This window comes from Takifugu rubripes, chromosome 18, assembly GCF_901000725.2.
Source record: "Takifugu rubripes chromosome 18, fTakRub1.2, whole genome shotgun sequence".
Taxonomy (NCBI): domain Eukaryota; kingdom Metazoa; phylum Chordata; class Actinopteri; order Tetraodontiformes; family Tetraodontidae; genus Takifugu; species Takifugu rubripes.
In genome coordinates, this window is record NC_042302.1 from 3,682,196 (window position 1) to 3,709,026 (window position 26,831).

The following is a 26,831-nucleotide window of genomic DNA, read 5'->3' on the forward strand; positions in this document are numbered from 1 at the left end:
ACAGAGACGTGCATGCTGCGATTAGCCGTGTCCTAAGCGAGGATGGTTCCCCCCCAGAGGACCACACACTGACAGTGTAACCGTGTCACCATTGTTTCTAAGCCTCCATCACTGCGGACTCATTGGCTATTGTCTCTGAAATCCTCCAATCCTCCCCCAATGAAAAAAAAAATCCTGGACTCAGACCCTTTGATTGGCACTTGTCAGGGCTGATAGAGAGGGTGATGTGTTGGGAAAGGCTTCGATAAAGGAGGCCTGAAAGGAAAATCCCCTCCCCATGAATAATAAATTGGTGAGGATTTTCCTTTTTACTCCACCCTGTCCCTATTCTGCCATTCTTCCCAGAGATAGACAAGTGAATGCACTGGGTGGCATCGGTGAATGGCCTCGACACGCCGATTGTTTCGCCGATGCTCATCCCTTTCTCAAATACGCGGAGAAAATGATACAAGTCCAAACTTCTTGCCTCCGCCTGGTGCCCTGGATGCTAAAGGCAAGGCAGATTGTGTTGGGAGAGAGTCGGGCGTTGGGTGGGCGGTGCGTGTTTATTGTGTTAGGTGGCCTTTTCGGAATTACCGAGGGGATTTGACTCGCTCGCTCGCAGCCAAATCCAGCTATCTGCTGTGTTCAGATGCTGTGGTTGGTATGGTAACCTGTGTGTTTTAGCTCAGCTTCTGTTTCCAGATTGATTTGACCGCTAACACATCAGAGGTTAGAATAGGAGCGTTTCAAAAGGGTGAAATTTAGAATAATTTTGCTCACGGTTATCTGTTGTTAAAGACCATCTTCTGTTTTGTGTGTTTCTGGAGATATTCTAAAGGCGAAACACTATTTTTTTTATATTTATGTCAGGACAGCAGAGCAGATTTCATATCTTTGTCGTTTATGTTGGAGCGGAATAAAAATTCCGGGCCCTGAAGATAAATGTAATTCTGCCCCGGCTATCATCTGTCGTGGGCACGTTGAAACCCGAGCTGGCGGGAGCGCCTGATTGTGTTCAGTGTGGTGGAAGGCGACCCATCAAATGAGACACGGGCCCATCGGTCTGCGGCAGAAAGCTGCAGGCTCACTGACGGGGAAAATGAATCCAACACTCGGCCACTCCATCGGTCAAGCTTTCAGTGAGTGGGCCCGTTTTGAAATGTGTTGAATTATCGCTCATGCCCTGACGTACGCAACACTTGTGCTTGGAAAAGGTAGCGTGAAGAAAAGCCTCCCAAACTCTAATGGAAACTGTTCCAGCCTCTCTTTAAGCTCAAGTCTGCATTGATTGGGCTCTTTGTGCAGGCTCGGCCGCACTGAGGACCGCATTCTGTGGACTTTATATTCAGAGATAATGGGAGCCTTAATTGGCTGGTCAGTAACAGAATGGTTGGTTGTTTAAATTTCAGGCAGGAGCGTCCGTTCCTCAGCGAGACCCTGAAAGGACTTAAAAGAGATGTGACTGTGGCATTTAGGGGAACAATGTGATGAGATTGAGGTTTTTATTAAAGGGACAGAAGAGGGTGGGGTCCCGAGTTTTCTGCTTAATGGCAATTTCTACTTTCCTGGCAGTGAATGCAGCAGTGTGGTGATTGCTCAAACTCTTAAATACATTTCAACTGAGCAAAGAAGTACTCGCTGTATTATGTATTTTGTGTTTCATCTCTCTGCTGTAGGTTCCAGCACAGATGACGAGGGGTCCAATTATCCAGGAGGGAGGGACGGAGTCAAGGCCTCCACAGTGGGGAGGGGTCCTGACAACATTGCTGAAGAGGACAGAAGGATGGAGGAAAGAAAGTTGAAGGCACTAAACCTGCTTTCCAAACTGCACAATGATGCACCGCGTCTGGCAGATGTCAACAAAGGTCTCTCCAACTTTGAGGACTGTGAGTTCATCATCTTCTAAAAACGGGCTCTTGTAATGTCCCTCACAAAGACCCCCATTTCCTTGTTATTATGGTTTATATCTCTAAAAACAACACACACACACACAGTAACGGTCACAATCAAAATATTCAAACAAGTAAATGTGGGTTTATTGAGTCATCCTGATCAAGCGTGGCAGCTAAATCTGGCCAACACCACTTCTACACTTCATATTCTCCCTCCAGAATAATGCCGAAAAAACACATTTTCCAACAGTCCTGTTCGCTCTAAACATCGCCATCAATGACAGCACTTGATTTTTAGAGCTTCTTTTTTTTTTTCCAAACCTGAGTTTGGTGAGGACTTCTCCTGTTTCCTTAAAGTACCTATTTTCTGGCTCCCTGTCCTTTTGTGAGAGTGCCAGGGCCGGCGAGTCCCACAATGAGCATCCACACCTCAGGTCAAGGCTGAGGGCCGGCCCTCCGCAGAGGTCAGCCAGGTCGACCATGAATGGGACTGATTGCAAAGGTTTGTTCAGTCCCTAATCAGGCAGGATGAAGAACCGCACAGCTGGTGTCACTATTCTGCAGGAATACCGGAGTTCAATGGTCGCGCATCTCTGGTTTCTTGGGAAACTTTTCAAAATCGGTATCATTCATTTAATCAAGTGCTTCATGATAATTAACATAAACTGATGCGTGTGCAAGTGCCAGTCTGCTATATTCTTCATCGGGAGACATGTGCACGCAGTGCTTGTGTACAGTATATGGGTGTGGTGCGTTTACACAGTCTGTCATTTTTCATGCTTGAACCTTCGCCAGGGTCCTTTTGTTTTGAGGGGGTTGTGTGTCCCTGTGCAGAAAAACACTCAGAAACACAACAGTGACTCCTCATTAGCACTCTGAAAGGGCCTGAGTGGTCATAATTGTCTGTTTCTTCATCCAGTGCTGACCACTTGCCAAAAGATGCCCGAATAAAGAGGATGCCTTCCCCTTCCCCCACTACAACCACTCACCTACGACTTCCTGTGCTCTGCCACCGTTCACTCATTCATAGTTGTGGATATAGGTTGTCATCAGGCAGCGGTTACCGTCATTGGCTGGTGTTGGTGTTAATGCCGCAGAGAAGAACAGAACAGAAAGGACCTCCACAGAATGTGTACAGAATGTAGACGCGATTATGTTTGCTCAGAACAACCTGTCAATCCGACTTCCTTTGCTCATCTGTGTTGCTGAGGAGACCCCTGAAATGGCAAAGACCAAAATAAATCCTACAGATCTTAACACTATGTGCTAAATAACGTCTTTTGAGAGATGGCGAGAGTTCAAGGATGCATTCTTTTTTACACAGTTCAATAAACTTGACCTTTACTTAATGTTAGTGTAAACGCCCCATTTCTTGGAGGTTGCATGCTTGGAATAAGCTGTAGCCATTTTTGTTTAATATTAATTATTTATCCTGTGCCGAGGAAGGGTTAAATCTATGATTGACAGCTCATGTACTCGGTACTGCAGCCCGTCTTCCTCCTTGACTCAGGGAACACGTCATGTTTTGTGCCCATACGTCATGGGCACAAGCTGGCCACCCTTCCATCACAGACAGTTTGGCTTTAGTTTTGCATATGAGGAAATACTGATGCTTTGCCTGGTTTCTGGATCTGGATCAGGGACCAAAAGTACATTTAGAAAGTGCATTTGAGACTGAATTCACAGGGTCGACCTTATGATGGTTTTTGATAGCATTCTGATCACATTAAGATGTATAATTGCAAAAAAAAATAAACAGATTTAAGGTAAAACCAGGTTTTATGTTAAGCTTTAAATTTTTTGCCTGCTGAAACCTGGGGCTGTGGTCTCCTTTGTGTAGGTGCAGTAGGACAAGTAGTGCCTGTTAACCAGTGGCCGCGTGATTGTTCGGGACTCTGTGGCTTTCTGATGAATGTCCGCGTTGATATGGAACACCTGGCGACCTTGAAGCCAGTCTGACTCAGACCCCACCCATCATCCGCTCGTGCTCGCGGGCGGACGTCAACGAGGAATCGTTGTTGATCCAAGAGTGAGGTATGGCAGACCGAGGGGACAAGAAAGACCAGATGCTTTAAAAGAGAGATGAAGAGAGGTGCGCGGCGTGAAGTGTTTGTGAATGCGTGTGTGAGGATGTTGCCAGTGTGTGATCGGGTACAGTGCCTTTAAGTAACCCTCTGTTTGTTCAGCCTTTGGTATTTACCGTCAGTCCAGAATGCCTAGGCAAACAAACAACCCACCTATTGATGCGCAGCAGCGTGGAATATGTGCAGCGTTTTTGCATTGGACGGAGAGAGAGAGAGAGAGAGAGCAAAGTAAATCTGTCAAAGAGTCTATTATATGATGTCCAAACAGAGAGCGAGCCTCCACAATGGCCTTATTAATGGCACAATGTCAAGGAGCGGCAGGGCAATAATAGCAGATGATTTTGCTTTGTGAGGTTATCTTTGGAGATCTGGTACTGCAGTACAGCAGATGATTTAGACCCTGGGGGCATATCGGTGTGGATCTGTGGCAGGAGCTGACTGGGCGTAGGTGTGTGTATGTGTGTGTGGCACGCTGTGAAGTAAGCTGTGGTTTGTGGTCAGGTGGATGGCGTGACGCCAGAGAGCAGACTGTGGCCAGTGCGTGTGTCTTTGTTTGTTTTCCTACCAGTGTGTCTTTGTTTGTTTTCCTACCAGTGCTTTAACCCCCATCAAAGCACACAGGCACACAAACACACACACTCCAGTCTTTTTTTGGAGAAAGTGAGGGGGGAGGAGTCGCATTTTGACGGAGCAAAAGCAGAAAAATACGGCAGACTGCTGTTAGCTAACAGAGCCCTGCACAAATTGAAGTAGTAATAATGCGTTTCAGTTGAAAAGAATGTGTTATTTGTCTTTTTCTTTTACTAATTAATGAGAAAATAAAAACCTGCACCATTTTCGATCACTTGTTAAAATATTTGAAAAACAGCAATTCAAAGTGACTCAACAGGGAGATGTTTAGTGTTTTATAGACCTTTAAAGGCAAACACATCCTCACCATGTCATTGCATTCAGCCTTTTGCTTGGTCGTGTGGCTCAGTAACTTGAGCTCTGACACGTGAGTCATCATTACGCATCACCACTACTGGGTGCTGTTTGTTAAACAAAGGAAGAACTTTCTGTTATGATATTCATGCAAGAGGAGTAACTGCTGTGGATAACAGTCAGGTTTATCTGTCTGCTTTTCTGTAAATGTGGTCAGAATAAGCAAATTACTCTTTGGTTGAGGTAAAAAACTAATTCTCATTCACTGTACTGGCATCATGGGGTCAGATCCTTGTACTGTTGGTAACAGAGACCTAATTTATGCTGAAATCTTAATCCTTTAATCATATAGGTTTAAATTTGCATGATTGGGTATCAGATTGACGTGTGATTAGATGGAAAATATAATGCTTCATATAGTGATTTAGAAATTATTCATATTGCAGAAGCTCATTTAATCTAAAACCCACATTAGTTTTACTTTTAATCGTGCGCACGGGTGCGGCTGATCCACTGCTCCTCCTGCTGGTCTGGTGTTCCTCCTGGAACTCTTTTATCAGATTTACATCTATACTTGATTTTAATCCCGTTTGAAACTGCCAACAACACCTTGTTTGAGAATGTTGTGAAATGATTGGCTTGGCCTGGTTTACCGGCCTGCTTTGGCACCCAGACCTCTCACCTCCTTATCTTACTGCAGCATATTTTGCTGCTTTGTCTCATCGAATTCAGGCGCTAGAATCACAGGATCATCACCTTTGTAAGAACTTCAGCCTAAAACGTCCCAAAAACCTGCGTCTCGCAAATTTGTCGCAGCTGGAGAGCGGTTGGGCTCTGTTTACCCCGATGCTTTCATTCAAAATATTTGCTCTTAATCACGCTTTTTGGGGCTCTATATGTGGGGCATGTTGCGCTCCAACATTCCACTGTTATTAAAAAGGGGGTCGCATACTCTCCACTGTTGAATGTGACCTTTGTTAAAGGAATTATAGGACAATTTATACAGGGCAATGATGAACAAAAACAAAAGTCTGGGATTAAGCGGGAAAAAGAGCAATAAACAAGTGAACTCGTTAGAAACACAATAGACTGCTGTTTGTGCGTGTGTGCTTTATAACTATCAAACCCATCAAAGTGCTTTGACTCAAGTACCGGTACACAGTAGTTTAGGGTTTCAGGTTGCAGTCTGTAACTTAATGTGCACAATTATCAATAATCTGTTGTCAGAAATCGAGTAAACATAGACTAATATGTGGAATCTTATTTGTGGGTGCTGGAGTCTATCCCCAGCAGACACAATTAGAGTCTCCAGCCACCCTAATCAGCATCTATTTGGACTGTGGGGGAAACTGGAGTACCTGGAGAACACAGGTACGGAGAGCACGGAGAGGCTACAAGCGCTGATCATGGAGATACATTTGCTGAGGAATCTACACAAAAAAAATCTACAGTTTTACTACCAGATGTGGCCAAATGAAGGGCCTGAACGGCTATCTTTATAGCCACGTTTCAGGCTGCTATTAATTTCTGGATGTCACCTTTCTAAAAATGAATCATACACAGTTCAGTACCACAGCCATCAGGCCAGCAGTCAGCAGTGTTTCTCATCTGTCAGCCGCAGATGTTGAAGAAATTGCCCGTGTGTGTGTGTGTGTGTGTGTGTGTGTGTGTGTGTGCGTGTGTGTTAAATGAGTTGTGACCCACGGCTGTTTGCAGCCTGTGGGCCGGCGTGCGAGCAGCGACTCTGCAAGAGAAAAGGGACAAAACGTCAAAAACAAACGGCGGTGAAAGAGTGAACCTCCCTGCTCATCATCATCATCACGGGCCCATTCTTCCTCTCTCAATTGCAACTGAATCGCCCCGGTCTCATTACAGATTATTGCTTCGGCAGAGTGACTCTCCCCTTTCTCTCGCCTTTCTCCACACAGTCCCTCTCTTGATTAACATTTTCTGCTAGGCTTCACACCAAAGGCACAACCTGTGCGCTTTAAAGGCAGGGTGAAAAAAAAGCCATCAAGCGCTGGAGTGGAATCAGATAAGGCTATCAGGCAGAAGGCTTTACTGCCTCGGCTTTGTCCCGCTGCTCCACCCGCACTCGCTTCCTCCCTCAGCCTCTCACTCCACTGCACCTTTTGTCCGTCTGATTCCCCGGCAGAGTGTTCCCCTCAGCCTGGGACCCCTGAACTCGCCCGGCACCACCGCCCCGCTGCTGGCCCGCTGCTGCATGTGTGGGTCCACCAGAATTGTCAGCTAGGCTGATGCTCCCTCACGACTCCGTAGGTCTTTGTTTAATTAGTTTGCCTTTTTTCTGACTGGCCTTCCCTTTAAATAGCTGGATATGCAGCAGGTTTAATAAAAAGTTTTGTGCTTATGAGGTGTACCGAAAAGACAAAGTATTAGAAATGTATCAAAATGCAGTAAATGCTTGAAGGTCTACTTTTAAACACTGAAAATTTCAAGGGCAGAAGCCATGAAGTCTTTTTGTACATATTCTTTCAGACATCTTTTCCTTACCAATCATCAATATTTTTCAGTCTGTGCGTTTGTGAAGGCTCATTTTTGGATCTTTGGAGACTTGCTGATTGGAAATAATGACAAATGTCTCTTAAGATCATTGGCCCTCACCCTTTAGATACCATTTCTTTAGATCGAGATGGGAATTAAGTGAAAGTATTTTATAATTTCAGAATAAAAGTAGATAGAGCAGGTGTAGACGTAAGATGATACGTTTATAATCCCTTCACACAGTTAATTGGTTTGTGACGGTATACTGCACCAACATTGGCCTTTTACTAATAAATATATTCATGTGTGTGTTCTGGATTCGCTGAAGTCGCCACAGGTCCACAGCTAATTCTACTCCAGATGGTCAGTGGACCTAAACCTCAGCCACGTGATAAGGAGGTGTTGGATCCATTCACTGTGTTACACAATCCGCGTTTTTCTCTTCAGGGGATCAGCCAGCGCACCGGCGGAGCCTCCGTGTGAATGTTCTGGTCTCTTTTGAAGAGAACGGGCTTTAAATCCCAGGCCGGGACTTGGCGGCGGCTGCGCGTGCAGCTCCGGGTCCTCCTCCTGCAGCCGCTCATCGCCGCAGATATTTGCAAACAGATGCACGAAGCCGACTTTTTGATCAATCATGCTTTAACAAGTCAAGTTGACTGGACACGAATGTAAGATTTTGCATGTGAAAGGACGCGACCACTGAAGGCCTGGTTTTGATTAGGCCTAAGCTGATAAATGGAAGATTCAAACTGCCCCCCTACTATTGCAGAGAAACCCCAGAGGTCCAGGGGTTTAAGTCCAGACTGATATCAACTCTGTTGCTCCTCTTTCTTCTCCGAGCCAATGAATGGATCCATTATTCAGTCGACTCATTCTCATCTTCTAAATTGAAGTGGCAGGAGCTTAAAAGCCCCAATTTTCTACCCCCCGCCTCCTTTTTTTATTCCAAGTCATTCTCCCTCACACATTTGGCCCACTGAAATATTCATGCATGTGTTTAGTCTCAGTTTGCCCCCCACATCTTCTCTTGCTCGCTGTTATATGCGTATTTCAGACATTGAAATCAAAGATTCCACCGAGCTTCAGTGCTAATTGAGGAGGCAATTATTGATTTCTGCACACCAACAATTTTGTATATTGACAGGATTTGTAAATTGACCGAGGCAGACATTAAAAAACGCAGCTAAAATAAGATGATCAGGAAACTGCCGTTGTTTTCAGCGCCAGTTAAAATATTGTCACTTCACTTTTTACATGTGCAGTTGAATGGAATTTACTTTTTATGTGCTTTATGATTTACACTCCTTCTGGATTCCTGCTTTAATCGTTTTCCACCACATTATGGTTGATTTCAAGGTCTTCGCTACTGAGTCTCCAGCATCTATTCAGCCATGTGCCATTATCCCCCCGACCTCCATCACCACCAATCAAGGCCGAATGGACTCCCCGTGAACCCCTGGCCCTGTATTGTCCATCGTCCATGACCCCAATGTGACCAGAGGAGAGGAATATTGTCCTAATCCTCCCTGACACGGGCTTAGGCAGAATAGTTATTTTCTGCTTTTTCCTTCTTCTCTTTGCAGTTGACTTTTTAGCAAAATACTGCATTTTCAGTCAGGAGAAGCTGGCTGACTACAGAAGAGCGTTTGAAGAAGTAAGTGTAACGGCACTTGAGAATCACTTGAATTCATGCTCATGATGTTTTTTATTGGCACATATTTAGAGGTAAAACCAGTATTTTTCTTAATAAAGAACAAAAATGATGAACCGGTTTAGAGTTGACTAGGCTGCTGATCATTTAAACCAGGGTGGCTTAAAGATGACCTTTGTGGTGATGAGAGCGAGGGTGTGGTTGCTTGCAGGCCGACAGTGACGGCGACGGCTACATCTCCTCCATTCAGGCTCTACTGGCTCTGAAAAACATTGTCCCCGCAGAGCTGCTCTCTGAAGAAGAGGAAATCTACGTTTACAGGGTCGGTTTTTACTCCGTTACAAATAACTCATCGCTTCCACGCATGTTTCCTACAGAGTAAACCTGAGCGAGGCTCTTCACGGAGCCCTAGTGAGACGTTTCTCACAAAATGATCAGGTAGAAACAGGAAACTTGGTATCATTCATCCCCTCTCTTCTCTTCTATCTCAGATCCTGGAGATGGTGGATTTCAAGGTTACAGATGGGCTCATAGACCTGCGGCTCTTCGCTGTGATCTCCTGCCTGGCGCAGAAAATAGCCACCCTGGAGTAAGTGAGTCAGAGGAGACACACTTCTCCATTAAAGCAGGACGAGGAGTCCCTGACCTGCCATAAATAAGAACAGAAATCAAAGTGTACGCAAGTTTGTTCCGCTGATTTGCTCGTCGTGTGTGGGGCTCTTTTTGATCCTCTTCCTCAATGGCCTTCAAATATTTTTATGTGGCCAGTCAATGGCCTCTGTGTGACACCGTGACCATATTTATGATTTAAACGGGACAATTTAATACTTGTAGTTCTGATTTTAAAAGAGGATTTGAATTGAAAGAAGGAGAAAGTAAATATTTTGAGGGAAAATTCTGGTTGCAACATTTTTTGCAAAAAAGACCAGATTCCAGAACCAGAAGTCCGATTCTCTTTGTATCGAGCGCATGCTTCTTCATATTGGCAGCTTCATATTGGCAGTTTCTATTGTAGGGTCTTGTGAGAACATTTGAATTCAGGACGGCTGTGTCAGCGACGGTCGGTGGCGGCCCGTGTTGAACCCTCCACAGACAAAAGGCACCGTTCTGATTTAAACTCAGCCCTGCCGTCTCTACATTTCACCCCATATGCCGCAGATTCCCACACACATCGCTCCTTCACCCTGCCCTGGGGTGTATAGCTTCCTGCAGACAGGAGTGTGTGGAGCCAACCCAACTCTGGAGGTCTCCCAGGGTCAAGGCGTGCTCCCAAAGCCCTCACCCAGCAGTGAGAGCTCCCTCTCAGCGAGGACAGGGCCAGGGTCATGGGTCCTCTGATTTACGGCCAGTCCTTTTGTGCTGTGAGTTAGAGGAGGCCTGTAGACTGCCGGCCCCACTGGCACAGGCAGACCAGGGTGGCTCCTCTCTATAGAGGCAATTATAGTAATGATAATGAATGACCATATTAAACCTCTTCACAAAACTCCTTTTTGCTATTTGAATAATAAGACGATAGCAGATCAGCATTCATAATGCCGGCTCCTGAACAAGGAGAAAACAATATCTTCCTTCTGTCGTCTCATCCGCGCTGCACTAAATCGATCCTCTTACCTGTTTCAGTTAATCCTGTTGCCTCTAATCCTGTTTTAGAAATAAGTTGCAACTGTAGTTACACAACCAGCGAGGCTCTGAAACCCGAGTCGGCTCTTCCCGTAAATTTTTGTATAACCATCTTATGTCATTAAATGTGGTATCTCACACTGCAAAAGTTAGTTAACAACAACAACTAGTTTCAAATGAATGAATCCTTTTCCTTTGTTCAGCTTTGACATGGTTGATAGACCTGACTAAATAAGGTCGAATCTTTCTCCATTTCCAGACCGAATCTCTGGAGCTCAGTCAGATTGATCTTTGGGTTCTTAGTTACCTCTATGACCGAAGATCTTCTCCCCCAGCTGTTCAGTTTGTTCTGAAAAGCAGCTGTAAGAACCAAGCCTCTTCTTTGTGAGACTGCTGATCTCTTCGAAACCATAAATGAAGAAGGGTTTTTTCATAGCCTTGTCCAGGTGTGTGTCTTGCTCATTTCTGCTCTGATATGCACATGAGTGTGACAGTAAAGTCTCTGGATGTTGATGTTTAAATTACATTTTAGGGTTTTTTTATTATTAATTTGCAAATATTTCTAAAATTTTGGGTTTGGGTGGTCCTTGTGTGGTATTAAGTGTAGATTATTGGGGGGGAAATGTAAGAGGGTCTGAACAGAACTGTACCTACTGTACCCAATGAGGCTAATGGACTCAGAAATGCCTGAATGTGCCTCATCATCTTCCTCATGACATGACGTGTCAGAGCCAGGAGCTATTATGGTTCTCAACAGGCAAGATTCTGCAGGGTTTTAGGTGCACTAGTGGCCTGGAGTGCCTCTGCTGCAACGCCCATCTGCCCCCCCAAACTACTGTGCTGCCTAACAAGCCCACCTCACACAGCACCACAAACCCTCAGGGCAAGTCACACGATCTGCCAAGGAGCACATTTCAATACAGGCTTCCCAAAAGGATCACTTTCACCCCTTGTTGCTTGGATTTTGTGAGCATGCATGCATGAGTGCGACTGTAATCACTCTGTCATCAGGTTCCTGAAAATAAGACTTCATGAGTCAGGGTTGGAAGAGAAAGCATGAGACAGCAGATCTCAGCAGTGTGTGACAAAATGAGTCCCCCCCCCCCCCCCACTCCCAGGCACCAGAGAGGTCAGCATGGTGTCGCAGCCCGCTTAAAAATATCCAAAAACAACTCTCGATTCTAGGTCAGGACATGTTTGCATCCCTCGCAATGTCGCCACGCCCCAAAGAAGAGACCGCCAAAAGTTTTGTTACGTAAGCATGCAGGTCTGCTGTGGTTCCCAGCAGGGTGCCATAGCGGGGCCCACAAAAGAAAATGGGTTAGGCTGCTATTATATCCCCCCACAGCGCCATCACCCATCCCCATGCTCCTCGCTGATGCTAGCCATTATCACGCCAGTGTCCTTAGCAGACCAGCGTTTGGACTCTTTTACTGCAAACCAAGTGCAATTAATGATCATTAGCTGCCCTGTCTCGCTTCATCCCGTCATGGCTGTGGTTGGAGGACGACAGCCAATCACAGCGCTGGGAGCACTCAGGCGTGCGTTGCACTCGTTGGCCCAGCGCTCGTCCATTCTTCCCTCTGGCAGGAGAGGAGGGGCTCATTAACACCGGGCTCTCATTAGAGTAGGGTCGGCCGTCGCTGTGCCACACGCTGGACTGAAGAGGGTCTGTCCCAACACAATCGCCCGCGTCTCCCTCTAATTATTCAACCAGACCTAGATTTTTGCTGGGTTGCAATCGGACCACCGCCGCGTACCCCAGTAGCTCGTTCCCCTCCCCAAAAACCTCAGCACACTTGCACAGCTCCCCCCCTCACCCCAAAACCAGAGCAGTTTTATCCGTTACTGTGGCGGGATGTCCACGTGTGCCTGGGTATTGTTTGGCAGCCGGGCCACTGTGAGCAACCACAATGGGCTCAGAACACTTTACCATCACAACAACACAACATCGCACGAGAGCCCCGCCAAAAAAACAGTGGCCTGGATTCATGTGCGACGCATTTACCAAAAACATCACTTTATTTTGTTGTGACGAGCGTCAGTTTGGATTGTGGAACACTTCAGGATGCAGCTAGGTGCAAACTAATTATCCAACTTAAGACTGAATGTAAAAATGTGCAGAAAATGGACCTACTGAAGGAAGAACTTCAGTAGTTTACTCACTCAGATTAATTTACTGTGTTGCTGTTTGTTTCCAGCGAGTTTATGCGATCGCTCATCAGCAGCATGGACTTCCACTCATTGGAAGCGAGGCTCTTCAAAGTGAAGGTAATACCAACTTTTCCTGAATTCTCCTAAACCAACCTCTGCTGCCTGACATGTGCGAGCTGCACTTTTACGCTCGACTGCATCCTTGCGATGCCAGGTTCAATCTCAACTTTGGCCGCATTCACGGCACAAACGTCACTCTTTCATGGCACCGTGGGTATAATTACAATGAAATAAATACTGGTAAACACTTTGAAGAGCAGTTCTAAAGCTCTCTTTGTAAAGCTAGCTTTTATACCAGAGACCATATGCATAGAAATGAGGGAAGTGAGATGCAGTGAGAAAGAGAATGGGTGCTTTTCCCTTTTCATAGATTAGCACGGGCCTAATCTCATTAAAGTGCCCAGCAGTGAACATGCCGTCCACTCCTCCCACCCCTGTAATCAGCCTGAGACACACAGCTCATCTGAGATGGACCGGCATCACCCTACCAGCACGCTCACAAGCTGGGCCCTCCCTCTTTCATACAGGGAATTGCTGAGCGGCACGAAAGCCTGTGGCCAGGGGTGTGGAAACTGAGCCTCTGGCCAGGTAGAGGAGGCTTTGTAATTACAGAGCTGTTAGGGATAGGGTTGTTAACTGGAGAGGCCTGTGGGGGGGGGGGGGGGTGCTGATTGCCAGAAGGATTATCCCCCCTCCCCCACACCACCTCCTTCTGCCCCAACAATTATTACCTCGATTGCATTAACTGTGCAAACAGGTGCACTCAAAATGCCTGGAAACAGGTCGGAGTAATCTGAAGCTCCCCACAGGAGCACACAAAAAAGCCCACACGAGCGCAGAGCAACACACGCGGCTTCGGCGTCAGGCTGCCACCCTTTTTTTCTATGCTAACCGCTGTCCCAACTCGCGCAGCAACTGTTCCTGTGTCTCCTGGATGAGCAGCGAGGAGATGCCACAGGTCAGCAGGGCTTCATCAGTCCAGAACAGCTGCTGCTGGAACTGAAGGCCGGTGGGATCCATCTGGAGCAGGAGGCCACCATCCTAAGGAAGCTGCGGCACATTCCACCCCTGGACCTCCTTGACTTTCTGGCCCACCTTCCTCTTTTCATGCTCATCCATAATTCAGTAATCTCCAACCCTTTCAATGACATCTGAACCAAGCAGCGGGATTTATTCCACATTTACCTTCAATTTAACACTAGTTAAAGCTAGTTAGCAGGTGATGACAACTTTTATAGATAGATTTTAATTTTAAAATGCTCCTGTCAATGGACGCCTGCAGCCTGGCTGCAGTAACTACACAATCCAACCAACAATTGGTTTTCGTCAGGCATTGACTCATACTTTCTGGAACTCCAATGCCTCAGAGGCAGCGTCATGTAAATTATTCTGACACAAGCGGGTGCGTATTGTCTGGGAGTGAAAGAAAAACAACATTGGAGGTGGCCACTCAGACTATCCAACTTAATCAAGGCTGATGAATGATATTCAATAAGATATTCAACTTATATAGTTTGAGCCTTTGTTTCGCCTCAGTTCTGCCAATTAGACATGGCCGCGCTCTCCCGTGGCTCGTACACGCTTGACAGACCGCCAAACAGGAAAACATAATAGGCTCTGACAGGCTGCAAAAGCAGGGTTGTCAGATCAGGGACGTCCCGTAAGAGGCGTTTGTCATCATGAACTGAAACCCTGTCGCCGTAAAAGTTGCTTTAGCAACAACTTTTAAGTACAAATTTAAGAATGATTTTACTGTTTTTTTAGGTTTTATTGTATTCTTCATGTCTTTACAACTTAAGGAGGCTATATAGACAACACTTTTTATCTGTTACATAGTGTTGTTCACTTATCAAAATATGACTAACTTTGAAAAAGAGAGTTCAGATTATGGGAAATACGTGTTTGTAGATCTTGATTTCAGTTTAACAAAACTTTAAATGTAAATGCATTTTTTGTTATAAATGCTGTGTAGGCGTTAGCTTTTTTAAAAGAAAAATCTCATTTGTGGCATTTGGTTGACTTATTTGGTGGATTGGACTAAATAAGACTGTAGGCAAAACTCATGTAAAAGTGGTAACATTTTGTGATAAAACACTGCATATTTAGAAATGCTTGCAACAAATGTCATTAATTTGAGTTGAAGCTGTTTTTAAGTGCCATAATGAAAATAAAAGATGTTTCGTTCGAGAGTAAGGGTGACAATTGGAAAACAAATAAAAACCAAAACAAATATGAATACATGTTGGCACTTATTTCTTTCTTCTGAAATTCAGATTTGAATATGGAATGTTGACTTTTTTTTACTTATAGATCTTTAAGAGGGATATTGTTGGAACATTCTTGGGAAAACACGGAGGAAAAATTGACAGTTTTTTCCTTGTTTTTTTCAAAATTATCTGGCCTCCATCGACCTTTTTCCTCTGTTTAGAGATTGTAAAATGTTCCACATTTACAACTTTTTTTTGCTTTGCGAATCCCTCCACTTAGGGCCCCCTAGTGGCCCCTGAAACCGTCGCTTTAGAACAGCTGTTATGCACGCGCATCTCTCACAATAACCGTGAACGCGCGCCCTGCCCCTGCCGCCCCCTCCTTGATAAACTGTTTTATCACTCTTCCACAGATTTTCTGATCTAATCCGGCGTTTTAAACCTGTTTGAAAGAACTTTTTTAAACACGCGCGTACAGAAACACCAGGCTTTCCCCTCGTTCCCAGGTGGGTATTGTTGCGTGTTGGACGGCAGGCTGCTGTCAGGAGGCACACGCCATCAGCCAGTGGAGTTTGTGTGTCTCCACTCAACCAGCCCACAACCCCCCCATTCACTCATTAAAGCAGACACGCGTCTGGCTGCTGCCCCCGGCTCTACCTGTCAAACTTCGTTTTGCAGAAGTACAAATTCCACTTCGAACTACTGTTGGTGGTCACCAAAGCGCACTAACGATCCCTCCATTTCTCTTTTGAGCGGGCAAATGCTTTAGTTTAAACTTAAAAAAAAAAAAAAAGTTTAGGTTGTTTTTGACAGAAGCTTAAACCTATAAATGAATGTGTTTTTCTTCTGTTAAACAACTTTGAAGTGGCGTTCAGACTCTCTTCTTCTTTTTAACTCTATGAATGGATCGTAAAGATGTAGGTACGCAGCATTAAGAGACGCTGCAGCGTTGCAGTTTCGTCGTTGGGTGTATTTCAGGACATTTCATAGCTGCGCTTTGATGCATAAACTTTACGCGCCTGGTTTATGTTTTGCTTATGCGCGCAAGATAAGATAGACCTTTATTAGTCCCACTGAGGGAAAACCCACAATTGATAACTTCTGTTGTGTAAAGCTTGGCCAGTGAGATGCTGAGGGCTTTTTGAGTCTATATTTATGCGTGCGTAAAACATGCGTAAAAGTTGAGCTTCTTTTTTTATTGTCGGTCGTAATTCACTTCGTAATTCATCCCTTTTTCTTCCAGTTATCTATAAGATGTTGAAAAGTGAAATCAGCCCCGCTCCCGAACACAGAACATGGAAAGTCATTCTATAGCAAATCATTTTATTATCGGACTAGAAAATATGGTTAAAAGACTCATTTTTAACATCTGTGTTTGTGAAGACGGCAGTAGAAAGAGACAATAGCTCGGTTTGGATAAAAGCTGCATAAGTTTTGATCATTGAGAAGTTGGTATAATGCAATAATAACATGGTTTTGCTATTAAATAAGACACATCGGTGCTAGGAGAAAACAACGGAGTGTCAAACTCCGTCAAACACGAAGAGCCAGAGAGTAATAGACTACACGTCTACATAGGCAGGAGGTATAGAAGCAACTTCGATATATATATAGACAAAATATATACAAAATTATGTGTACAAAACATCTATAAATCTCTTACATACAAAAATATTTAATATACTTTAAAAGGCGTTTCGATATAGAATTTCATAGAATAAAATCCGAGTCTTGGAAGCATTTTTCTGAGAGGGTTTACCAAACGGTCTGTGTTCTGTGATTGGGTTTAGCATAGTTGAAGAGCGACGTGTTTACTAGCGTTTAAACGTTGCTGCCGAAGAGCTGGAATTCATTTTGGTGTTTATTTTTGTTTATCACGGGCAAATGCACAGAAGCCTGGATTCCCACGCTGTCAGGAGACCCGTCTTCTATAATCCCTTGCTCTGACCTCCGGTCTGGTTTCCCCAAGCTTTGGGACGTTAAGGCTGTGTGTATCTGTCAATGTCTTGGAGGACTGGAGGGCGTTAAGGATGCGGGGCCAAAACCCCGCGCGTCTTTTGCTTGAGGACCGCCAGCCTCCTCCGGGCAATCCCAGGCGCGCTCCATCAGCAAATTGACTTTCTCCATAATTCTGTAAGAAGAGCAAGAAATGAAAAATGTTAGGTCACTGTTTGAAATCTGATTTTGGTTTTGCATACCGCTGTTTGAGCTGGAGGATCTCTTACCTCATACACAGATGCTCAGAACCAGTTGGTGAAGTCTAACAGTTCCTGCTCCTCCGGACTGAGGGGATCATAGGAGCCCTCGTCGGATGAGTACGAGGACACCGGTGAACCTGCCATTGAGTTCATGTCCGCGGAATATCCCTGCGATATGGTGGGCGACAGCACGCCCGACTGGAACGCCGCGCTGACCGCATCGTGTTCGTCCAGAAGCTGCTGCAGAGCGCGGATGTACTCCACCGCTGAGCGCAGCGTCTCCACTTTGCTCATCTTCTTGTTGGCCGCGCCGTTGGGGACGTGCTCCCGCAGGGTGGCGAAGCCGTTGTTGACCAGCTTCACCCGGTTGCGCTCGCGCTCGTTCCTCCGCGCCACCGCGTGCGGCTGCTGCTGCGGAAGACTGTAGCCGAACCCCGCGAAATTCAACCTCCGCTTACAGCGCAGCAGCTCCGGCGAGGACGAGCGCTGCCTTTTGGGGTGCTTGGAGCCAGACTTGCCGCTGCTCTGGCTGCTGCCGCTGGGGCTCAGCTGGATGCTCTGCGCCGCCGCAGCAGCGGAGAAGAAACAGGCGGGAGGCATCAGGCACGGCTGATTGACGCTAATTTCCATCTTGGCTGCGAGGTTCATTCCCGGTGAACGCAAACGTATTGGAAAAAAAAAAATCACCAAAGTCTAGAGGCGGTGCGTCCCGCTCGTGCCGTTCACGTGGTGTGGTCGCTTTCACGCGCTCTGTCTGGGCAGTCCGCCTCGCGCACTCCTCAAATCTGCTCTGAGTCGTCGAGGAGAGATGCCACTGCTTTTCAATCGGTTTGGATGGGGCCCTGGCCACGCCCTCCAGTCGCGTGGATACACCTTAGCTCCTGCCTCAGTGCCGGTGCGTTGCGCGCGCCGGACGCGTGCCACTTGAAGCACTAAACAAACAGAGGTGAGTTTTTTTTCTCTTGCTTCGTCTGTTTCGGGCGTCAGATAAGTGCGCGCCGGAGAGCGCCGCAAAGTTTCCAATATTGCATCCGAGGCAGGAATGCAGAAGTAGTGTCGCCACAGAAACAGTTGGAATTCATTTTTTTCCACGCGCTCAAAAATGATCTGGTGTTTTCTTTGTTAGTTTTCACGATATTTTCTTTTTTTATTCACGGCAAATTAAAATCGGGATACGCTAATCAATGAAAGTAAAAAAAATGCATTCCCTTTTCTGAAAGAAGCCAAAAAGCTGTAGTCTACTGATATGGACTTCTTTTTAGATTAACTTTTGAAGTTTGCACTCCATTGTTCTGAGCATGTTTCACTAAACGCATCTTTTCTTCTTGCAGCTCCGGACCAAACTGTGGTGCTGAAAGTCCGCTCCGCTCACAGCGACCCGTCCAAATGAAAGGCAGCGGAACACCGCCGGGTTTAACTCAGCGCTCCGCTCCTAAATCAGCTCGCCGGCGTCTGCTCTCAAACGCACGTCCTCTTTTTAGGGTTTCATTGTGCATCAGAGGCCGAATTTTCCACTTTGATTAGAGCAAATCGTCAGACTCGCACAGGCGGAACGGAGGGGCGCAAATCTGCGGAGGGGCCATAAATCCCTCTCGGAGCTGCTTTGTGAATGATTTGATACACCCGATGTGGTTACAGTAGCGTGGACGCGGAGAGCGCAGCCGATTATTGTCGCTTTGAGGGGCGCGGGATATTAAAACGCGCCTTTCAGCGTGGAACAAAACCGCGGTGGAGCTCCCTCTCTGTTTTCTGCGTGTGGGTGTGCGCATTTAAAAGCGCAAAAAAGAAGCTAAAAACTTCATTTTTGCATACTTCTCAGATTTTGCTCGCCGCGTTTCTGTTCTTCGTCAGAAACCAAGTTTCTTTTCTTCGTTTTTCGCGTTGTATTTTACGCTTTTCAAGTGTGAGTACACACCCCTATCTTGCGCGTGCGTCTCCGTGCACGCCCGTTCCGGGGGGGGGGGGGTGTAATAAACTGCAATTTTTCCGAGTTTGCAGCGGCATTCAAAATCAAGCTTGCACTGAAGAGCCCCTGACCACCCGCCCTCCCCTCCCCACTACCAATACTTTCTTTTATTTCTCGCCCCCCATTCTCTCTCCCCTTTTTTGGCCCAGCGAGAGAGTTTAGAAAAGAAGCGTGGGTTCTATTCAGCCTCCCTCTGCGCCCCTCGCCACAGCCAGGCTTTCTGAAACCTATCCATGCCCTGTCAGGGCGCTCCCAGAGTCCAATTAGCGCTTTGTGAGGACTTTCTCTCTGCTGCTGCGCCGCTGCCGCTGCTCCTCCAGAGGCAGCGAGGGCGTACAGTTTTCTCGAGGGGCTTTCCAGTCACGACTGGGTGTAATAATTAATATGACATCTGGGCGCCCGTGTTCTTCTTTAACCACATTATGTATTTATCTCGAGTCTGTCCTTAATCTACCAGCAGACAATAAAACAAAAAACTTTGAAACGCTCTTATCAACGCGTCTTTGTGTGTGATCTAAGGCTTAATCTTTAGAATCTTTCAATTTGTCATTAAAAATAGTTTTCCAGGACATGTTTTGTTACTGGCAGGTGCTGAGAAGCAAAAACATGCAGCCACACCAACGTTTCATTATAATTTAATGATCAAAATATACTGGAAAATAAAATAGGAAGGCTTTTGCTAGTTGCGAAAGAAATTGATCTGCAAGAAACTAATACACAAATGCAATTATTTAGATTGAAAAAACATTTTTCGGATTTTTTTTAACAATATCTTAAATATAAATATATCTAAAATATACCGTATACAGTATATCTCAAGAGACTTTATGTTCGCTTCAACCTCCGGTTTTTTAACGTTCTTTGAATCCTAGTATGGCAAAGTTGTTATCACATGTTGCCCTCTACTGGTAAGTAACCATAACTGCAGTCATCGTGTAATATTCGATTTACAAATACTCATGTTAATGAGACATTATTTGAGTATCTGATTGGATAGCATTTGCTTAATTATATAATATAATGATACAGATTTATTCAGAAAATGTTATAATGTAACGTCTTTACCACTTCACACTTCAACTTGTCCAACATTAATAGTCCGAATATGAATTGTACCTAATCCTTAAAGTATTCTGGAAATATGCATTAATCATACGTGGACATAATTTAAGTGAAAATTGGCAAATCAGGATATCAGGCTGACAAGTATTTATTTATCCATTCGCAAAAGAGGACAGATGTCTCTTTTGAGCATCCGTACTTTTGCTGACCACGTGCCTTTGTTTACCAGGAAGAAGTGGGCGCCCGTTTTAGCAGCTCATCTCCAACTAAGAGCGGATACCCCAAATGTGATGAGAGGATTATTATTATTATTATTGTATGTACTTAATAGCGGTTACTTCATCAAACAGCTGTTTTATTAACTATGCGGTCCTTAAACTATGTTCAGCGTCTAAGTTTGGATTTTACAGGAACTCTGTTTCCTCACGCCATCTGTCTCGGAGATGCAGACAACGACTCGGTGAGCTAATGACGCTAAATTCGTTTTCTGCGCTTTAGCAACTTTAAATTGTTAAAAAGCTCAGTCAGAATTACATTTAGAAGACTTTTTTTTTTTTTTAGAAAATGTGTATCTCTAAGCCAGGTCCGTTCTCCATCATATAAAGTCCACTTAATGTAATATTTTATTACATTTATGTGACATAAGTGTATGGTTAAGTTACTAAAAATAAAGTCACGTTGATTTCTAGGAACCTCAATCTATTTTTTTTAAATACGAATGTATGTTTAGGTAAATAATTACGACCTTAGCTACCATTTAAATCTTCACAATCTTCCATTTAGATGCAACACATTAACACATGTGCTGTTTGCAGCTAAATGAGCTGGTCGTGGGGGACACCAGTGGAAAACTGCTGGTGTACAAGAATGACGAGTCCAAACCCTGGATCACAAGAACCTGTGTGGGCATGGTGAGTGCAGAAACCCAAAATAATCAAATGGCAGCCTTTCTTTTACCCACGATTTGTGTTTTGATTTTCTAGCTGACTTGTGTCGCCGTTGGAGATGTTTGCAATAAAGGAAAGGTTTGTTGGAGATTGCACAAGCAGAAAATGAATCTTTTTGGGAGAGTACATGGTAAGGACATTATGCTTGTCTGTTTCATTCTGTTTTTCCAGAACTTTGTGGTGGCTGTTGGTGCCGAGGGGTGGTTCCACCTCTTTGACTTGAGTGCAGCCAATGCAAATAAAGCAGATTCCTCCAGTCAGCATGAATTCTCATCGTTTGATGACCAGAAGCCCCTGTTTACTCAACATATCCCCGCCAACACCAAAGTCATCCTCATCAGCGACATTGGTAAATGTTCTATTTTTGCTGTCTGCTTTTTGTACCTTGTCATCATGGATTAGGCTACAGAATTTGCACATCTTCAGATGGTGATGGCCGCTGCGAGCTGGTTGTGGGCTATACAGACCGGGTAGTCCGAGCATTCCGCTGGGAAGAGCCAACAGACAGTTCAGATGTTGGAATCGGGCAGCTTATCCTTTTGAAGAAATGGCTCTTAGAGGGCCAGGTAGGAGCTTAACAACAGTTCCCTGCATGTTTAGTGTATTAAAGTATATGTAGTCATTCGAGAATAAAAAGCTGATATACTCTGATTCTTTATCAGAACTAGTAGAACTAGAACTAGTCTTAATTCTCACATGTGTCATGCAGGTGGACAGTTTGTCTGTAAACCCAGGTCCAGAGGGTTTACCAGAACTGATGGTGTCCCAACCAGGATGTGGTTATGCTATTCTGCTCTGCTCTTGGACACAGCAGGACTCCAGTGGCTCTGAAGAGGAGGCCCCTGCCACTCCTGGGAGGTGAGACCTGAGTCCACAATAAGTTTTAGACGTATTAAAACATTTAGATTGTTCAATTATTTTCTTTTTCGCCTCACAGTGAGGGGCCTTCCAGAGATGTCATTCTACATCTCACCACTGGGCGGATACACAACAAGAATGTTTCCACACATCTCATTGGCAGCATAAGTAAAGGTCAAAACACTGGCGAATTTACTACTAGCTTAAAAGAAAAGATGCAGCATGATCTCAAAAAAACATTAAGGATATTTTTCTTTACAATTCTGAATGAATCCATTAAATTACAACTACATTTGAGACATAAAATAATTCACTTAGGTATTGCACTTTTCCACCCAGCTTTAATATTAGCGGTTCATAAATATACCTGTTTTTTGTCTTACTTGTATCTTTTTTCTTGATAAAATAAAATTTGTTATCTCTCAACAGGTTCAAAGGAGGAATCAGCAACGTGTGGCCTGTTTGCTCTGTGTACATTAGATGGTGAGTAAGGACAACAGCAGAACCTGAATTGAAAACCTAATCAAATTTTAATCGATAGGCAGATTTAGGGATCAATGTAAGGAGTTCTGTATATATTGGGATTATGTTGCTGCATATGGAGATGTGGGTGCGAGGCTTCAACAGTTCCTAGAGCAGCTGGAGACGCCATAAATATTTAAAGACCAGAGGATCTAGAGGATTATCATCTCGGAACACTTCCGACTGCCAACAATTTCCACTCAGAACTGTTGACACTCCACGTCTTCCAAGAGAATGAAGAGATTATAGTACAATTAAAGGGTTTTATACATGCCTGTTTTCATAGTCTGTCGCCAATAAAAGAATAAATGCAGGTATTGTGTTTGAGGCTTATGATGAACGGGTGCATTTTAATATCCACACACCTGTCCACTTCTGTACCCACCTTTACACGTCACAGGTACCCTAAAACTGATGGACAGTTCGGAACAGCTGCTGTGGTCGGTTCAGGTGGATCATCAACTGTTTGCACTGCAGAAGCTGGATGTTACTGTAAGTTTGTCACTGTTTATACAGATCAAAATTCCACATACTGCAAAGGTATGTCCTATTCTGTTCTATTTTTATTAATAATTCTAACAAAACCATACAGCTTTGCAGGAGTTAATTCACAAAAATAATGGCATCGTTCAGGTGCCGGATTGTTGATTTCTTCATTAATTAATGAAGCCCCACCTAGAAGTGTATGAGGAGCAAAATCCTTTCTTTTTACACTTTACTGTGTTTGCGTGCAGGGAGATGGCAGAGAGGAGGTGGTCGCATGTGCCTGGGATGGTCAAACCTACATCATTGACCACAATCGTTCAGTAGTGCGGTTCCAGTTCGACGAGAACGTCAACGCCTTCTGTGCTGGTGAGGCTCCCTCATTATTGTTCACATCACAGGGATCGGTTCTTATGTCAGCAGAAAATCAGATTTCTATTCATGATGTCAGTGTGAGATCGTGTTTTCATGCTTTTCCGTGAAACCAATGTGTGAGCGGTGGCTGTGCTTTTAACCATCCCACCAACAGGCGGCGCCGTTTAGCTTCTTTTTTCCCCCAAACTTCAGATTGGGATTCAAATACAGGGTTTTTGTTGCAGCAAATATGCTGTGCGCATTAACAGGTATGTTGATTTGGGTGTGCGTTTTGTAATTAATCTATGAAATAATAAATATCTCTGCTGCATGCCGCTCTGCCACACAGAATGATATCAGCTGATGACTGACATTGCGTTGACTGGGATTCACATCACATTTTTTGTGTTCGTAGGTCAGTATACCTGTAAGGATGGGAAGAACAGATCGTGCCTGGTTTACGTCGGCTTCAACCACAAAATCTACGTCTACTACAAAGTAGAGCTGGAGCGCATGGAGTCCACAAACCTGCTGAAGGTGCTGGAGGAGAAACCAGAGTTTAAGAGGCACCTGAAGGAGCTGGGGGTTGGTAAGTACACAGAGAATGTCATTCAGGTCAGACCGGAGCATCCTAGATTTGGTGTTTTAATTGGACAAGAGGCCAACCGTGACTGTTTGTGGTCGCCCTTCCTGTTGTTAGACTCGGACTCTGACCTGAATGCTAATGAGCGAAGAGGAAAACAGCTTTTCATATGACAGACTTTTGCTGCTAACAAGCTGCTGCTCACTGGCGAGTTTAATGAGCCTTATGCGGAAACAGTTTGTACAAGCAGATTTTTTGAAGCACCAAGATGTCGTATCTACTTAGATTCAGCAGTTTTCTTCCTATTTTGCATATTGCGCAACATCCTGTTCTGATTTTCCATTCTTTTTCCCCTGGGGAAGAAATACTACTACCCAAATCTATTTAAATATATATATAACATAATGACATATTTCTTTATCAGTCATTTTCAACCACAGTTTTCTGTCAGTAGTGTTCATTGAAAAGTGACTTACTCTACCTACTGAGACATTTCATAGATTTTTGAGATAAGTAAAGATGGTCGGCTCGTCTTTGCCTTTTCTTGCTGTACGAAAGTAAATCCTGATGCAGAAATCACTGAGAGAAGCGCTACGTGGGAATGCTTTAAAAGGATATACTGTCCATTTTCTCAGTTACACGTCCAGGAAGCTGGGAAGCAAATTCAAGCAGTCGCTCTTGGATCCTATATTTATATCTCCACATCCAAATGTTCTCTAAATAAATCCGCAGCCTGTCATTCGGCTGGGCTCAGTATATTTTCAGTCAGGCTGTAATCCAGGAGCACGCAGGGCACAGCAGTCGAGGATGCTGCTCTCTGATTTTTAATTTCCTTACTGTCAGGGCTGCACGGTTAGTTTTCGCATAAACACTTTGCCTCTGAGATGCTCCTTCCAAACCTTGTCCATTCTGCATGTTTAATATTAATGCACGTCATATACACAGCATTTGCTCTTTGTATTGTTTTGCATGGATGACCAACTGTTCGGCCTTTAACGGCAAAAACAATAAAAACCTTAATTTCGGATAAATAAATTCCACTGTTAACCACTTCCCACTGTTTACCCAGACTGTGGTTTTATTAATTAAAAAGAGATTAAAGGGAGTTTTAATTATCGTGCACTCAGCTGCCTTGCTGTGACCTCCTAGAAATGTCAGCGGCAGCTCTCAGGCTCTTAGCCGCCATTCATCCACCCTTGTAACCAGAGGGTGATGATAAAGAGTCCATCCGCTCTTTAATTTGTCACTGAGGAGTTCAGTCATCGGCTCATTTCCCCGAGAGAGAGTAGCGTCTCACAACAGTTGTAGTGTCCAGCAGCGAGGACAGGTAAGGAATATTTTGTTACACGGGTTGTATGAAGCACAATAAGTAATAATGACTGAATAATGTCCGTCTTTTAAATTGTAAAGCTAATCACTAACTCAGTCTTACCACACACTTTCCCATTTGCCATCCTGAGATGTTAGCAAACATTAGCATTAAACTAAGGAACACAGGAAATGATTGACAGACTTGCATCCCTTGCATTTTACTACCCTGTTCCCTGATCTTTCAATCCTGTTTGTGTTTTACAGATGCGGAGGACGCGGCAGCAGTCAGAGCATTAGTGACAAATGTTCTGTACCGGGGTTCCTAGCACACCAACACACATCCCCGCTGTTGCCACTGACTGTAAATACTGTAAATAAAGACTGATTGATCTCCAGGGCTGCTCTCTTGTTTGCCCGTGTGTCCTGGCTTCTCCTTTTATACCTCGTCTCATGAGTACTGGCCAGCTCTTGCCAGGGACATGTTACGCTGTTTAACCTGCCATTTGTACTGCCGCTGCGTTGTTCTGCGACTGAAGGGGACGACCACAGCAATTGTGCTGCTGCCAGTCAGCACTGACAAGCTGGAGAAAAGAACCCTCCGCCTGAGCATTTTCTCCCCAACCTAAAAGATTTGTACATAACAGTGTTTGATTACATATTAAGAGCTGGCTGAGCTGCATGATGCATCGATCTGAACAGTTGGTGGAATTCCTTACCGCTCCCAGTGGGAGGATGCAGTAACCGCTTCTGCTCGCCACGTTCTTAAAGTCATGCAGTATAAATGAGATGCCTTTTTGTGCCCGCGGGCGAATGCAGGCTCGGGTGTCCTGGCGGCTCTCCGCCTGGCATGTCCTTTTTTATCTCTTGTCCTAGACACCGTGCTGAGGGAAGGCTGTCCTTACAAGAGCAAGGTCCCCGTTTACTAAGTGAATTGCTTGTGCTTTGAAAAGAATCCGCTGCTCACTGGGTTTCTTTGGTGTGATGGCCTGAAGAAACTGATTTTCAGCCTTAATCTGGGTCCAACCCTAACCCAGGGTGAATCCCTGTCCTACCCTGCATAGGCTGTAGTTGCTCCCTTTGCCCCTCTGTCATGAAAAACTGTCAGTTATTCTTTTCATGACCTCAGGATTACTATCTACTGTGTTTCCATTCATTGTTACTCCACTACCAACTCTTTTTTTTGCCATGTTAATCCTAATCTAACTCAGTAAATGCAGTGATCTTTAGCTCCATTCATCTTGTCCACCAGGAGATTAGTAAATGCCCAGTTTATTTCATAGATTGTATCACAGTTGGCAATCGAAAGTCCGGATGTCATTTTTTAAAATCAGCATCTGAGTCATAAGACTGCTTCTCCTTATAAGTGTTGAACGTTCCAGGGGAACGAGTACAGATGACCATTAATGGCCAGGCTGGATCAGGCCCCCAAATAACAGCATCTTATTTTTATGGATCCCATCTGTTGTGG

The 26,831-nt window shown here is 44.8% G+C and overlaps 3 protein-coding genes and 1 long non-coding RNA gene across 7 annotated transcripts in view; 3 read left to right on the plus strand and 1 right to left on the minus strand.

Annotated features, from left to right (window-relative positions):
* LOC105417743 (proline-rich protein 36) overlaps window positions 1-15,108 on the plus strand; it is a 36,054-nt gene extending 20,946 nt beyond the window's left edge. For all 3 annotated transcript variants that reach the window (XM_029825786.1, XM_029825787.1, XM_029825788.1), the window contains 6 exons: window positions 1,659-1,868; window positions 8,971-9,041; window positions 9,250-9,360; window positions 9,530-9,627; window positions 12,860-12,929; window positions 13,785-15,108. In XM_029825786.1, the coding sequence (XP_029681646.1) occupies window positions 1,659-1,868; window positions 8,971-9,041; window positions 9,250-9,360; window positions 9,530-9,627; window positions 12,860-12,929; window positions 13,785-14,027 (803 nt within the window). In that variant the 3' untranslated portion in view covers window positions 14,028-15,108. The remainder of the gene's footprint in view (window positions 1-1,658; window positions 1,869-8,970; window positions 9,042-9,249; window positions 9,361-9,529; window positions 9,628-12,859; window positions 12,930-13,784) is intronic.
* Window positions 15,109-16,385: 1,277 nt separating this feature from the next.
* On the minus strand, window positions 16,386-18,069 carry ascl1a (achaete-scute family bHLH transcription factor 1a). The gene is made up of 2 exons (XM_003979679.3): window positions 17,305-18,069; window positions 16,386-17,210 (listed from the first exon to the last, which is right to left on the minus strand). Exon 1 carries the CDS (start codon window positions 17,923-17,925, stop codon window positions 17,320-17,322), a length of 606 nt encoding a protein of 201 aa, XP_003979728.1. The 5' UTR covers window positions 17,926-18,069; the 3' UTR covers window positions 16,386-17,210; window positions 17,305-17,319.
* Window positions 18,070-18,087: 18 nt separating this feature from the next.
* On the plus strand, window positions 18,088-19,725 carry LOC115246691 (uncharacterized). Its single transcript, XR_003885796.1, has 2 exons — window positions 18,088-18,223; window positions 18,609-19,725. It is a non-coding gene; the product is annotated as an uncharacterized lncRNA (long non-coding RNA).
* Window positions 19,726-20,521: 796 nt separating this feature from the next.
* On the plus strand, window positions 20,522-25,760 carry itfg2 (integrin alpha FG-GAP repeat containing 2). 2 transcript variants are annotated; one of them, XM_011613252.2, is made up of 13 exons: window positions 20,554-20,621; window positions 20,702-20,765; window positions 21,121-21,216; window positions 21,289-21,330; window positions 21,424-21,601; window positions 21,679-21,818; window positions 21,962-22,110; window positions 22,190-22,284; window positions 22,540-22,593; window positions 23,033-23,124; window positions 23,367-23,484; window positions 23,885-24,058; window positions 25,628-25,760. In XM_011613252.2, the coding sequence occupies exons 1-13, from the start codon at window positions 20,596-20,598 to the stop codon at window positions 25,687-25,689; spliced, it is 1,290 nt and encodes a 429-aa protein (XP_011611554.2). In that variant the 5' UTR covers window positions 20,554-20,595; the 3' UTR covers window positions 25,690-25,760. The 2 variants fall into 2 exon arrangements, with proteins under 2 accessions (XP_011611553.1, XP_011611554.2); XM_011613251.2 differs by having other exon boundaries at window positions 20,522-20,765.
* The last annotated feature ends 1,071 nt before the right edge of the window (window positions 25,761-26,831 follow it).